This window comes from Falco naumanni, chromosome 3 (genome assembly GCF_017639655.2).
Source record: "Falco naumanni isolate bFalNau1 chromosome 3, bFalNau1.pat, whole genome shotgun sequence".
NCBI lineage: Eukaryota > Metazoa > Chordata > Aves > Falconiformes > Falconidae > Falco > Falco naumanni.
In genome coordinates this window covers 31,932,705-31,946,496 of record NC_054056.1, presented here as the reverse complement: position 1 = coordinate 31,946,496, position 13,792 = coordinate 31,932,705, and the positions used below count along the sequence as shown (strand labels likewise).

At 43.2% G+C, this 13,792-nt stretch overlaps 1 protein-coding gene across 2 annotated transcripts in view; it reads left to right on the top strand.

Annotated features, from left to right (window-relative positions):
* The window catches only part of CDH20 (cadherin 20), a 116,691-nt gene that overhangs the window by 83,202 nt on the left and 19,697 nt on the right, over positions 1–13,792 (top strand). For both annotated transcript variants that reach the window (XM_040587217.1, XM_040587216.1), the window contains exons 3-6: positions 3,994–4,288; positions 5,967–6,086; positions 9,484–9,651; positions 11,547–11,734. In XM_040587217.1, the coding sequence (XP_040443151.1) occupies positions 3,994–4,288; positions 5,967–6,086; positions 9,484–9,651; positions 11,547–11,734 (771 nt within the window). The remainder of the gene's footprint in view (positions 1–3,993; positions 4,289–5,966; positions 6,087–9,483; positions 9,652–11,546; positions 11,735–13,792) is intronic.

Below are 13,792 nucleotides of genomic sequence, written 5' to 3'. Positions count from 1 at the left end.
TGAACCATAGGTCCAGGCTAGCCTAATATGATTTTTCAAGGCTACTATGAAAAATGTACTTTCCTACATAAGTGTAAGGAAAGGTGCAAAGTATCTTCTGGACAGGGAAATGCAAAGAAGCTTCCTGAGCTGAAGTCAGTACAATTTCTGGTTTTCTCCAGTGTTCATGATCCTAATTTAAAGTATTTCAGCTTCAGAGGCTTCCTGGTCCTGTCACAAATAAACAGGAGGCTTCAGCTTTCCTGGAGATAGCCACTATTGGCTAATAGGCTAGGGAAACCAAAGCTCTCACGTGTGCTACAGCAGGTAGTTTCCACATTCATCCAGCAGCCTAAACTGTGTCAGTAGTTGAACTGGGGACAGACTTTACCACTTTGCCATGTTGGAAACTCCCTAACCCTCTTTCAAAGGAAAGAGGCATTTGAACCACAGCAGCTGAATGGGTGAATAAAATGCATCCTTTCTACAGACTATCACTGTAGATCAACCACACTCATTCATGCATCCTCACAAAAATCCACTGCAGGTGCTACCTCCCTGGAGGCAGAGAAGGAAGAACACATCAAGGATGGAGTTGCAGCCCAGTAAGTAAAGCTACCAGAGTCCTCCCTTAGATGCCCTCAACAGCACCACTCTCTTCCACGTGCCCTTTTGCTGGGAAACGTGTTGTTCAGATGCGGATGTAGCCTCCTTAATCTTTTGTACTATCTTCATCAAAAGAAGCAATCCAGGTTGACACAGTTAACAGTTTCTCAGGAGTTATTAACTTTATTCCTCCCATAGTCCATTGTTTAATATGGAGGAGATGGTACAAATTAATTCCTCCTACTTCTGTGTCAGTCACATGGCAGCACGATTTATTGCACCACCCATAAAACAGATTCAAATTAAAACTGGATCTCCTTTCCAACACAGTGACTTCTATGTACACTCCAAACCGCAGCATCCTGATATGGGGTTTGGTGTGAGCAATGGTATGAGCTTCAGTCCCTTCAAACACCAAATTCTTTCAGATTTATTGTAGTCTGGCAGTATTATGTCTTTTATGCTCTTTTTTGCCTTGTCTAGAAAAAGCAGGTTACACAAGAAGCTGCAAAAGTGCTTCTAGCATTTCTTACTGCCTAGCCTTGGTTGAGACCCAATGTTTTTAACAAATCACAGTTAGACAGAGAACTTCTTGTACTCCCAAATTCTTATTAGTGTGCCATGTCCATTCCTTGTTTGCTCCCTACATGACTGTATTCATTCCAAATAGGGCTTTGGAAAGAAGGTGTAATTTAACCCATGAGTCTGATTTAGTATCTTCTTCTAAGTCTTCTGAACTTTCCCCAACACCTTCTGGTATTTTAAAAGATGTTTTCTTCTTTCATTTCTTTTTCTTTTTTTCATTTTTTAACAACTTTTCCTTTTTACTTTTTTACTTTCCTATTTTTCTTTTACTTTTCTTTTTCACTTTTTCTTTTTCTTTGCCTTTGCGTTTTCTTCGACTTTGACTTTGAATTTGACTTTTACTTCTTCTTCTTTCTTTTGCTTTCTTTTTTTCTTATTTAATGAAGACTTGTTGATGTTCCAGAACACATTTTCTTCCATCAGGCCCAGCTCTAATTCCCCAAACAGGTCTAACATCTGTATCTGTCTCAGCAGCTGCATTCTCTCACTGACACACTGATGCACTAAAACAAATGCCCAAGAGGTAGCTTTGTGGTTCTGAATCAATTCGGAAAGCTATAATAGTGTCGTCCTTCTGGAAGCATCCTGTTTATTAGCTCCTACAGTGATAATCTCTGAGTTATGGGTGTTTAGGGTAAATAATGATAACCACTGTCTTTTTTTTAAATTAATCACAAGATGGTGTTTTCAGAAAATACACCAGTTTGCAGTCCTGGCGCCTGCATGTGAATTAATACACATGGCAGTCATCTAAATTCAACAGTTTGCCAGTGCCAAATTTATCTGGGCTTGTTCTTCCTCCATTTAGCTGATATATCACCTGAGAGCTGCCAGCATTCCTCCAAAGGACTGATGTCTCTCAGATGCAGTAGCCACTGCAGAGACCAGGGGCAAAGCAATGAAATGACACATCCATGACCCGACACAGCAGTTGTCCAACCTGCACCTTCAGCTCTTGCAGCCACATTGCAGTGCTGCTGCCCTTGGCCCTCAGTGTCCCAGCAGTCATGAAGAGTCAGTGGGCCACCTATGTACAGACCTATCTTCAGGGTGGGACTTGCCATACTAAACCATATTGATCCCACCTCAGCTGAAATCAGTCCTACCCTAAAATCAGGAGTAGGCCCAAGTTTTGTGTAGGTCATGTGCTGCACTCTGAGAGGCTAATAAGGAAAACAGCCTCCAGAGAATGGGCATCTTCCAACCAGACCCTTCACTGGGCAAAATGGTCTTTCAGCTCCCAAGTTGATGGGACCGTGTGCCCTAAAACAACTGAAGAGCTGATTCACTGGCATTAGAGATGCTTTGGTCAGATAAGCCAATTTGTCCACATCCCTATTAAACTTTTTCCTGTGTGGTAAGTTATTGTATAGGTTTTAGTGTGTTTTTAAATAGCTCAGAGGTGAGATGTATTCTTTCTTTCTTGACAGAATAGCCTGTAATCGAGTGCAAGATTCACTTCTGCTTTTCCACGCAAATTTCCCATTCATCTTTAGATTCTTTCTTCAAATACTACCAATCCTGTGTTCATATATTATTTATTTTTCCAAGATTTTTCTCTCCAGTACAAATGCTTACTTATGTTTGGCCCCATGCTCCAGTTTTTCACATGTGCCCTTTGAGCTCACAAAAGCATTAAACACAAGCTTAATTCTGACCATATTTCTTAAGTTAATTAGCTCATACATGCATTTAAAAATGTGCTTAACTGAATCCAGCTCACTTTGAACACTTTATTATTATTATTTATCTATTCTTTTTTCGTTTCTCAAAATGACAATCTCACTGGAAAACAGTATTCACACCTGAACCATTCTTGAAAATCCTGTTTTGATTATTGCACCTCAAGCCTATTGCATTCCTGTCTTTTGGGACTGAACCAATGCCATCTCTAGGCATTGGTCTTTACTTTCTATTCCTCAAAAGCATGGAAGTATGAGCATACCATTAAGTATCTTCTTAGTGTGAGTGAAATTAAGTGATTTGTTTGTCTTTTGATAGTCATTCCAGTATTTCACGGGAACCAGGTGTTTAACAGAATGGTAGTCCCCAGGATGATTTGTTTCTCTGTTTTAGATGATAATTAGCACTGCATTTACTTTTCTTCTGTTGCATTCACAGCTATCTGTGGCTGCTCAGAACTAATTAGCAGTCATGCAATAAATCCGTTTGCTAATTCCCTAGAAAATCTGGGATGCCTCTCATCTCTACAGCCTGCCACAGACACAATCAAATGTTCCTCACTGCTTACATTACCTACCATTCCACAATAATTCTTTCCTGAAGATGTAAAGAATCCAGCCTAATTTTATTGGCAAAATTTTCATAGAAAAAAAATTAAGTGATTTCTGAATCATTACAATTACTGAGTAGCTCTCCCACTCTGCTTTCCCATTGATCCCAGACAGATCTGCCTTATCTGCCTTGACATTATGCTATCCCTGGAATATCTGACTCCTCTTAAGCCACGCAAGCCTGGCAGTGAGTCCTTCTCAACAGCCATTGCAACCAGGCAAAAGATAATTGCTGTGTTGAGTGAGATTTCAAGAAGGCACAGAGCCTAGTCCTGTTTGGGTTGTTTCTGCCTTTTCTTCTGGCACAGCTGTGGGTGCTGAAATGGGAAGAAAGGAGAGGGTTCTTAATTGCAACTCTGTGATACAGACTTTACTGGGTATTTGCCTCTTTCAGCAAAACAAGTTCATTAAAATCAGCTTGTGCGCCCCAACAGTAAGACCAAAATCCTCAGGATGCTCATGTGCTTAGTGCTTCTCAGAAGCTGCTTGTCCAGCTCGTGGTCTAATTGAATCCTGTTCCTTTCTACAGCTCCACTCTGACATGGACAGGGGAGACGGTTCAATCAAATACATCCTTTCAGGAGAGGGAGCTGGCATTGTGTTTACAATCGATGACACGACGGGGGACATTCATGCCATTCAGCGACTGGACCGGGAAGAACGATCACAGTACACCCTCAGAGCACAGGCCCTGGACAGGCGAACTGGCCGGCCGATGGAGCCAGAGTCAGAGTTCATCATCAAAATCCAAGACATCAATGACAATGAACCCAAGTTCCTGGATGGACCTTACGTAGCCTCTGTTCCAGAAATGTCACCTGTGGGTAAGGCAGATTTTGTGGACTCTTTTCCCCCTATAAGCAAATCAGAGATGGTCACCGAAACAAAAATTTCCTGACTCCTTGGACTCAGCTTTTGCCCCTTGCGCAGGAGCTGCAGGACAGGAGAGCTTTCCCCGGGGTGCTTTGCTGCAGAAGGGGAATCCGAGGCTCTATACCACCATCACCTGGCCCCCTCTGAAAGGAAACATGCCAAGTGAAGCAGGAGAGCTGAAGATGCCATCCACCAACTTGCAGTAATGCAGTGCCCCTTTTCCCCTGCCATCAGACGGTAGCAATAGTAATGACCATTAGACAACCACCACCATCCAGAAAATAAGACATTTTAGGAACCTCTTCTAGTTCACACTGAGAGCTGAGATACTGTCCAGGAGCCCTTGAAGTCATGGAGACATGACAACAATTATTAGCAGCTTCTGTCCTTCCAATCTGTGTAAGCCTGCGCTAAACACATTTCAGTGGATCCCAAGCTTCTGGTACTGTTTGCTCTCGGCTTTTGTAGAATGGGATCATGTCAAAGATAGTCCTGTTATTGCAGTGCAGAAGACAAACAGCAGCCTTTCTACCTACACAAGTCAGGAGAAACCACTGCCATATAACAAATCCAACAGTCACATAAAATACGGGTTTTCTGGCCTGTTTTCTCTCTTTTGGAGTTGCTTATTGCTCTGTGGCTCTGTGACATCACTGCAGAGATAACAATACCACATAAATCTCGTGCCCTGAAGTTACAGATACACTTCAGCTTCTCATTCTTCAGTATTATGATGACATAAAGCTAGAGACAAGCATCTAATACAAAAGTTCCATTCAGAAATAAACTTTCTAATGGTAACAGCTAGCTTGAATTCAGATTTATTTTCCAGTGCTATCTAGTAATGCTGGATTTGTTTCTAACACAAAACATTACGTAGAAGGCTAAATACATTCATAAAGGCATTGTCTGACATTTTAAGGAGTCAAAACTCACATATATTTCAAACAGTTATGCCTTACCTTCTCCTTGTTCCTGATAAATTACATCACCTGCAAGTCATTATTAGCTTCAGAGGAAGCAGACCTTGAAAAACAATTGAAGATATATGTATGCATCTGCGTGCATTCCAAAAGGCACTTCAGCAGGGTGGCACTTCCTTAAGGCCATACAATGCAAACTGCAAGCCCACAGAGAGATTATCTCAGAGATACATCCCTTCACACTCACTTTTTGTGTACAATTTCCATCCGTTAGTCAACATTCAGCATCCATGGGCCCGCTACAGCAGTTTGTGATTTATGTCAGCATAGCTATAGATCTTGTTCAAGCTGCCTTTCAATAACATTTAAAATCAAGAAAAGGGGAAAAGAAGCAAGCAGTATATAACTAGCAGCTCTCTGCAAACCATAATGAAGTACTGTTAGATCAGCAATTCTGTAACTGTGGTCCATAGAGTACTTGCTCTTTTATATCTTCTTATGGATGCATGATGAATTTATGCCCATTAATTCCTTTAGTGCTAATGAGACACAAGTATGAGCAGTAAGTACAAGCATTATGAGTGTCAAATGAAGAAGTTCAGTGTTGAAAAGCTCTTGTTAAGCATTTCAATTTATTTTAAGCTGTGTACTTTTCATGTCAGCTCTTTATCCCACAAGGTCTTTCCTGATGGGTTTTTTTTGTCAGGCACCTCTGTTATCCAGGTGACAGCGACAGATGCCGATGACCCAACCTATGGGAACAGTGCAAGAGTAGTGTACAGTATTCTCCAAGGACAACCGTATTTCTCTGTGGACTCTCGGACAGGTATGTTATTTCATCAGGGAATAAGGTAGTGTGAATACCAAAAGAAAAAGTTTCAAGCAGAAAGAAAAGGCAGTGAGTGCATCATGGCTGTGGTCAGAGAAACATATTTCTATGGCTTGGAGCCAAGATAGTGCTGCACTGTGCAAAGGCTAAAGCAAGGCTGTAGTAATAAGCTCCAGAAGAAGGACACACATTCTGCAGTAATACATTAATCTGAATGACCATATTCTTCAGCTCAGGAGCTAGGTGTGTTTGGTGCTGTAAATATTAGCTTCTGTCATTTTAACAGTGTCTTCAGCAGATCTAGTTGGTAACAAGGCTTAGTGGAAAAAAAATCTACGAACCAACCAGGACTGGAAAGTACAAGCTAAAGGATGTAGTTATCCAGAGCAGTTTTACCGAAGGGTGTTCTTAGTAACCTTAAATTTATCTGCAGGACACCCTCTCTATTTTGCTTGCTTTCTCTCTTTTTCTGTGAATATCCAAGGTTTATATCCAAAGGAGGAATCTGACAGGTTTTGACAGTTTCTAAAGGGCATCTGTAGTGCTAAGGTCAGAAACCCATGAGATGATAGTCACTGCTGAGCCCTAGGGAATGAAAAACACTGCATAATCTACTTCTGAAAGCTAGCGCTTTATGGAGTAGGTGCTCTAGCCAAAGTTCTATGTGGCATGTTATTTCCTCAGCTCTTTACAATATAAATAAAATAGTAATGTTCATTTTGTAATCAGGTGATCAACCACAGACAAATAAGGACATAGTCATAGATTTGCTAAGTCCTGAATGATTTCTAGGAAAGCAAAGCAGCAATATCCAGGGTCAGATCCGGTACAGATTTAACCGCTAGAGTGCAACTTAGACGAAAGAGAGGCCCTTAAGTCCAAAATCATGAACTTGATTGGTATTTAAACCCAGAAACAGTCTTTTTCTCCACTTAGTAATTTCCCAGTCACTTAGATCTGCAGCTCTGGATGTGACTAGAGCTGCCCCATCCTTTACACGTAGGCAACAGGACACCGGTTTAGGCTGAGTGCAGTTGTGAGCTGGGAACCATTTCCCCATCAAGGCACAGGACTCTCACCGGCTTCCCCAGTGCAAACCCACCTGCAGGACTTGGTAACCCACAAAATGCAATTGCAGCTCTCACGTTCTTGTAAAACAGAGCTAGAGCATAAACTGTCACCATCTCCTTTATATCAATGAGTAGTGATTAAAGCACACAATAGCAGCCAACCCATTTCAATACATTCATCTGCTAGAAGCATTTGGAGTCCCTATCCTTCACCTCCCGACACAACTTCTTGGTTCCAGAAGCATGCTCCCATTCCTGTTCTGTCACTGGCCTCACAGGTGCTGAACAAATGTATATGTGAAGACACAGCTTCAAAGGAAAGCCGAGAGCCTCCTTCCCCTTTTTTTCCAGAATACTTTTACAGCCTGTTCATTATCATTTTCCCCTAGAAGGTAAAAAACCATGGATTTAAATCTCCTCAGGCAGAGCAGACAAAGGCCCCAGAGTCTCCCACTTCCCAAGAAACCATCTGTTACAGAGAAGAAAGGGCATCACCTCTCCTCTTTACTACTGTTTTAAGAGTGCAAACTTGATTCAGTTTGGTGAAAGAAAGGGTACCAGCGTGTTTATTTTGGAAGATCTGAGAAACTGAGCCTTTCCTATAGCCCTAGGGAAGGTTTTAAGGTTCATCACTATCCTCAGCGTTTCTTTGCTGACCAGTTGTGTGCAGCAGCAGCAGAGTCTCCCTGCTGAGTGTGGCTGGTCCTCTGGGTCTTGTCTGGAGGAGCATGAACCCCAGCTTGGCTCTGAGTTCTGGTGTCCTGGACTGGCCCCCTCTAGGGACAAGGGGCCCCAAACATAGGCATGACAAAGCCTGGCTTTTTGGCACCTATGTCCTTTTTTAGATCTAGCCTGTTCTGTATTAAGGACAAGCTGAGAGTGGAAATTCCCTACAAAGTATTTGCACATGGAAAAAAAAAGCTTCCCAAAATACTAAGCATTTTTATACCTTATTTATATCCATGGGAGTTGAGGAGCTACAGCACTTCATGGGAGTCACTCAGCTTTGCAGGATGAGACTCTTCAAGACTCCATGTAGCAAGACTAAAATAGCACACTGTGAGTTGTTCAGTACTGGTCACTATTTCTTCCCTTCTACATGCAGTGATAATTGCCAACGCAATATCTTTTTACTGCTTTTTTATTAAACACATACATTGTCTTTCTGCTAAAAATGAAGACTAAATGCAGATCACTCAAGTTAATGGTGTCCTGATGCGCAAGTATGTTGAGCCACGTGGCTGGGGTGGTGCCGGGGACTGACAGGTCTTTGCCCCCACACCGGAGGGCACCCCAGATGTGTCACAGCCCGTGTCTGGCGAGGGCCGTTAGTGCCCTGCGAGGTGTCCCCTGGCAGTACAACCCCTGGCAGTACGTCCCTGGGCTGTCACCAGCCGCTGCCGCTGTCCCGCGGCGGGACCCCGGTTGGTGCCAAGCGGCCAGGGGCGGGCAGGGGCGGGTGGCACTGGGGGAACCGGGGGTTTGACAGCCCCGAAACCCGTCCTGGCAGACAGACACGGGGAAGGGCAGGGGGCAGCCGGGTGAAAAGGAAAGGGGTGCGTTCCCCAGCAGACATGAGGCTCAAGGGAAGGGGAGGCGAGAGGCCGGGCCGAGGCGAGGCCAGCGCGGCCGGCGGGACCCCCCCCCCCGCCGCGTCCCCAGCGGCAGCGGCCCGGCCGCCTGGCCCGGCTCCATACGAGAAGTGCTGCTGCCACCTCATGTTCTCTCGCAGTAGTGTTGCCCTGAAGGCCAGGGAGGCTGGGCAGGGTGCGGGGAGCAGGGTGGCAGCCCCCCACCCCGCTCCCGACCCCGCCGTGTCTCCCCGCACTCCGCTCTCGCAGCCCCGGCGCGGTCCCCCAGGGGCCCCGGCAAGGCCCGGGCCGGTACGCCAGGCTGCCTCCAGCGCTGGTGTGCAGGGACACTGGAAAATTCCGCAGTGTGTCTTCTAACCACACACATCGCTTCCACTTTTCTGCAGACATCATTATCCTGAGCAGGGCCTTCAGTCAGCACAGCACACTCTGCTCCCGGAAAGCTTTCCCGGCTCCCGCGGAAGGCAATGTATTCATGCTGAGCAGCCAGCCTGCCCCAGAGCTGATGCATTTTAACTGGGCAGCTTTAAAATTCACACCTTCTGTTAACCTACATCTAATGAGGGGGAGTTTTGCTCTGCTAGGAAAGGTGAGACTGAATGCAGAGTCCTGGTCTCTTTCCTGACATAAGGAATACCGTGCAGGAGCAAGAGCACGCCGCCTTGTTTGTATACTCTTTAACTGCCATTTCTTTTGTTCCAAAAACCCCTTTCCCCCCCTCCTCAATCTCAGGCTTAATTAGAACAGCTCTAATGAACATGGACAGAGAAGCAAAAGAATACTATGAAGTGATTATCCAGGCCAAGGATATGGGTGGACAGCTGGGAGGATTAGCTGGAACAACCACAGTTAACATCACCCTCTCTGATGTCAACGACAATCCACCCAGATTCCCACAGAGTGAGTACCCGCCGCGCCAGGACGGGGAAAAGGGGGTGGCTGAGTGGCACGGCTGCTGTTTGCTCTCCTTACAGACATTTTCAAAGTCAGGATAGTGACTATTCAAGATGGGCAGAATTTCAGATTGATTGAAGGAGCTTTTCTTCAGAAAAATGTCGAAACGGAGCAGTCACCACCTTGTCTTTCAGTAAAGGTTTCTGACCTCCAAAATCATCAAAGCCAACTCTCTTTTGGAGGGTGGGAAATTAATTTACAGGAAAAGGAAAGGAGGAGAGCTTTTGTGTTCCTAGACTGCTCGTGGCCGTTGCCTTTGGCTGCTAATTGCTGCCCTGATTCTCTTTTCATCCAGTCTCCAAAAGGATGTCTGTCAGATCAGGGACATGTGGCAGTGCTGGAAGTTGAAAGGTAATTCATTCATTCAACACCCCAGCCGGGCCACCGCAGGTCTGGTAGCTGTGCTGCTCGTGTAGAGTGTGTTACCATACAGGCTGCTCTCCAGGAAAGGCTCATATAAACCATGTCGACAGTTAAACACTAAGATACGTAACAGCCACAGTTAACAGAACATAAAAATAGGCAACTCCACTCTCATCAGAAATGTTACTTTGTATTTACAAAAGTGAATCTCAAAGAAAAATTTTCTAAAATTTTTTCCTTCTTTTTAAAATTCTTTTGGATCAAACTTATCTACATAATTCTGTATTACTGTTAAAAATTAAAAAGAAACTTTTCAGGTTTGATTGAACGAGATATTTCAAGATATACCTGGGTTTTTTCTCTTTTTTTTTTTTTCTCTTTTTTTTAAAAGAAAGCTTGTTCATTTGGTGGTATAGATCATATAGTCATTTTGGTTTTGCCATTTTTCTCATCTACCTCAGAAATGAAAACTCCAGCAGTTCTTTTTGTTGCTGGTTTTTCTCCTCCATCTGTTTCTGCATATTGCACTGCTAAATCAAAGGATTTCTCTAAGGTCAGCAAGGAGCCTCAACTTCCAGTTTTCTTCTTCTGTCAGAGAAACTTGTTGAATGCACCATTACCAATCCTGTTTTGAAAGTGGCATGAATTGTAACTTTGATATCAAACTCTTGATTAAGAAGAATGAGGATAGATCAAACCCCATCCTTGGTGTTCTTCTGCCTCAAATAAAGCTCCATAGTTGGTGGAGTCAACAGAGAGAGTGCAGCAAGGAAGGTTTGAACATGAAGTACGATGGCAGAGAAGTAATACAAGAGAAGATACAACATTTATATTTTTAAAACACACTTTTAAAATAGCAGCTCTATTTTTCCCCAGCCTTGCTGCTAAGCAAATCAGTGATCCACCAAATGTGCTCAAGACAGGGTTTGTTGGGAAAGGTGGCATATTTTAGTAGAGTAACTGATAAATCTGGAAGAAACAGGCAAGCTTCTGAGCTCTCAGAGCCTTGTTCAGGGCTGAAAAGAAGTTTGTATGGACTTGAGAAGAGATTTGTGGTGCTCAAAACTTCTGTGTTTACTCCCACCGTACAAACTGATCTAATAAAAGATGCCTGTCCTATTAAATCTGTTTCATATCCTGCTTTATATCATAGCTGCAACAGCACTAGTGTTAATTGCCCTATTTTTCTAGCTGAAGTTCCCATTTTCAGGTATATTGCTGTTTTGAAAAGCACCCATTGAACAAGCCTATCGATATGACAAACACCTAAATAAAACTTTCCCAGGCAATTCGGTTGGGCTGTGGCTTTTAAAAGGGAATCACACCTCTGCTGCAGCTTTGGGGAAGGTACCAGAGACTCTACAGGCTGTGCAGTGTTGTGGCCTGCCCTGATCAGCATTTCGCACTGCTTTGTGGTTTTCGGTTCCTTTTCACAGCCTGTTTTTTGCTCCCTTCTCCCTCTCTACTGCTTGCGCCAGAGCATTATCAGATGAGTGTGCTGGAGTCTGCCCCCATCAGCTCCACTGTGGGCCGCGTGGTTGCTAAAGACCTGGATGAAGGCATTAATGCAGAGATGAAATACAGCCTTGTGGATGGAGATGGACTGGATGTCTTTGATATTAACACTGATCCTAATTACCAAGTTGGCATCATAACTGTAAGAAAGGTAGTAAAGTTTCCTTTTTATAGTAATTTATATGGCTGACAGTGGTGGTTCCATTTTATCTGTGCAATATTCTCTTATGCCTGTAGCAACTTGGTTCCCATTACATGACAGTAGCCCTTTTCCTGCTATAAAACACAATTTCTTTAACATTCATTGCTAAAATATGAAAGCAGACTGCATTCCCAGGAGCAACCTTTAAAAAGTGGGGACAGCATTAGCATAAACATGTATTTTCCCACCAAAGGAATGTTCTGATTCACTATTTATCTATTTAAATATTCTCTATAGCTTAATTATCCTACAATGCAAGAAATTAGATCAATATTTGCATTTGAACTGTACACATTTTTCACTCCAGTGTCCCACAAACAATAATAAGGCATGCCTTAGAATTATTTATAAACCAATAAAACCTAGGCAGTTTTTTTTTTTAATTGCTGCTTGAAGATCCATAAATGCTAATTAGGATAGAAGAAGCTGTCTCTAAAATGGCAGCTGTGAAACTGCTAGTACTCTGTACCACAGGTGATGCAGAAAGGCATAGAGTATTTTCCTCAGACTCCCTGCTATAGGATATTTATTCTACAGTCTTACATAAATGCTGAAGTTCAACTCTGTTTCTAGGTTATGAAATTGTAACTATATTTCTGCCTAAGCATATCTAGTGTACTAATAAGGAAGTATAGTCTCCATTTAAATAGCCTGGGACTAAATTGTGCACTAAAATGGAACAACACATCGGAGAGACTTGACCCTGCAAACCTCCATGCCCTACAGCAAAGCATTTAAGCATGTATTTATGGTCACCTTTCTCCAACTCCTGTTTATGTGCAGTAGTCCCTAAAGTTAAGCATGTTTGCTGGGATGAAATAGATGTTGAATGCAAACTCTAAAATAATTTTTCACTCATTTATTGATGAAAGAAAATAGTTTCATGGGAGTAAATTTTTCAATAAGCTTGACTTTTGCTGTTAGGAATACAGTTTTACTAGAAGTTCATGTATGTCAGGAGAAGGAGTTATAAAAATTTATGTCATCGATCATACCAGGTATGTGTTGGCATCAGGTACATACTGCTCAATCCACCTACTGTATATAAATGTTTGTAAAATTCTATATATGCCTGTAGCTTTTTATAATGTTACTTTTATCAATACACAAACATTGGGAAAGTTGTCCATTGGATCCACTCAAACAAAAAGAAAAAAACCACAATTCAACTGGAGTTTATAGAAAAAGATATCAAAAAGGAGTAGTGGGGAGAGAGAGAGAAAGAATTTCTAAATCCAGACTGAGATCTTCTTTGAAAGAAAGAAAAACTTTCTCTTTCATTTTTCTAGAGCGATTGCCCAGAGAAAATAACTAGCATTTCTGTCATAGGCATCAAAAAGTCAGAATTTACAGTTACAGATAAGACCACCACTTGCGGTCTTGTGGCCACTTATCTTAGCCCATTAATCCCACAAAATTTTGAGCACCCCCAGAAGAGTTATGGCTCCTTCAAAGCTCCTGCCTGTAAGGCTGATCTTTATGCAGGTGAGAGCCCCCACTTCTCCTTGCCTTAGCCTTCACGCTGCCCGTAGCGGGCAGGGTGGTGGGTTACCCAGTGTCATTGAGCCTGCCCGCTCAGGCACAGCGGCCCTTGCCATATGCCTCCTGCATGGCACACCTCTCGGTGCCTGCCGCAGCACTGGGGGAAGGAGGGTGAGGGCAAGGCGAGGTTTCCATGGGTTGCTTCTCCTCTTGGTTGTGTTTCGCAGCATGTTTGGTTTGCAGGAGAAGGCAACCTGCTTGCTGTCCCCATGGGACCAGTGTTGGAAAGAGGTTTGAATGTACCTGTGGAAGCCAGATCTGATGAGGGGGGCAGCAGTGTTGAGGCGCTGGCAATGAGAGGATGAGGAGGGAAAGCCACTGCTGACAATGAAGGAGTCCAAGGCAAACTGAGAGGTCATAAAAAATGTGATGGCCTAGCACACTTGCTTGAATTTTCTCATTTTTCTAGCTTGATCATTCTAGGTGATTATGTCTTTTCATAACATAGTTCAGTTTTATAGCTAT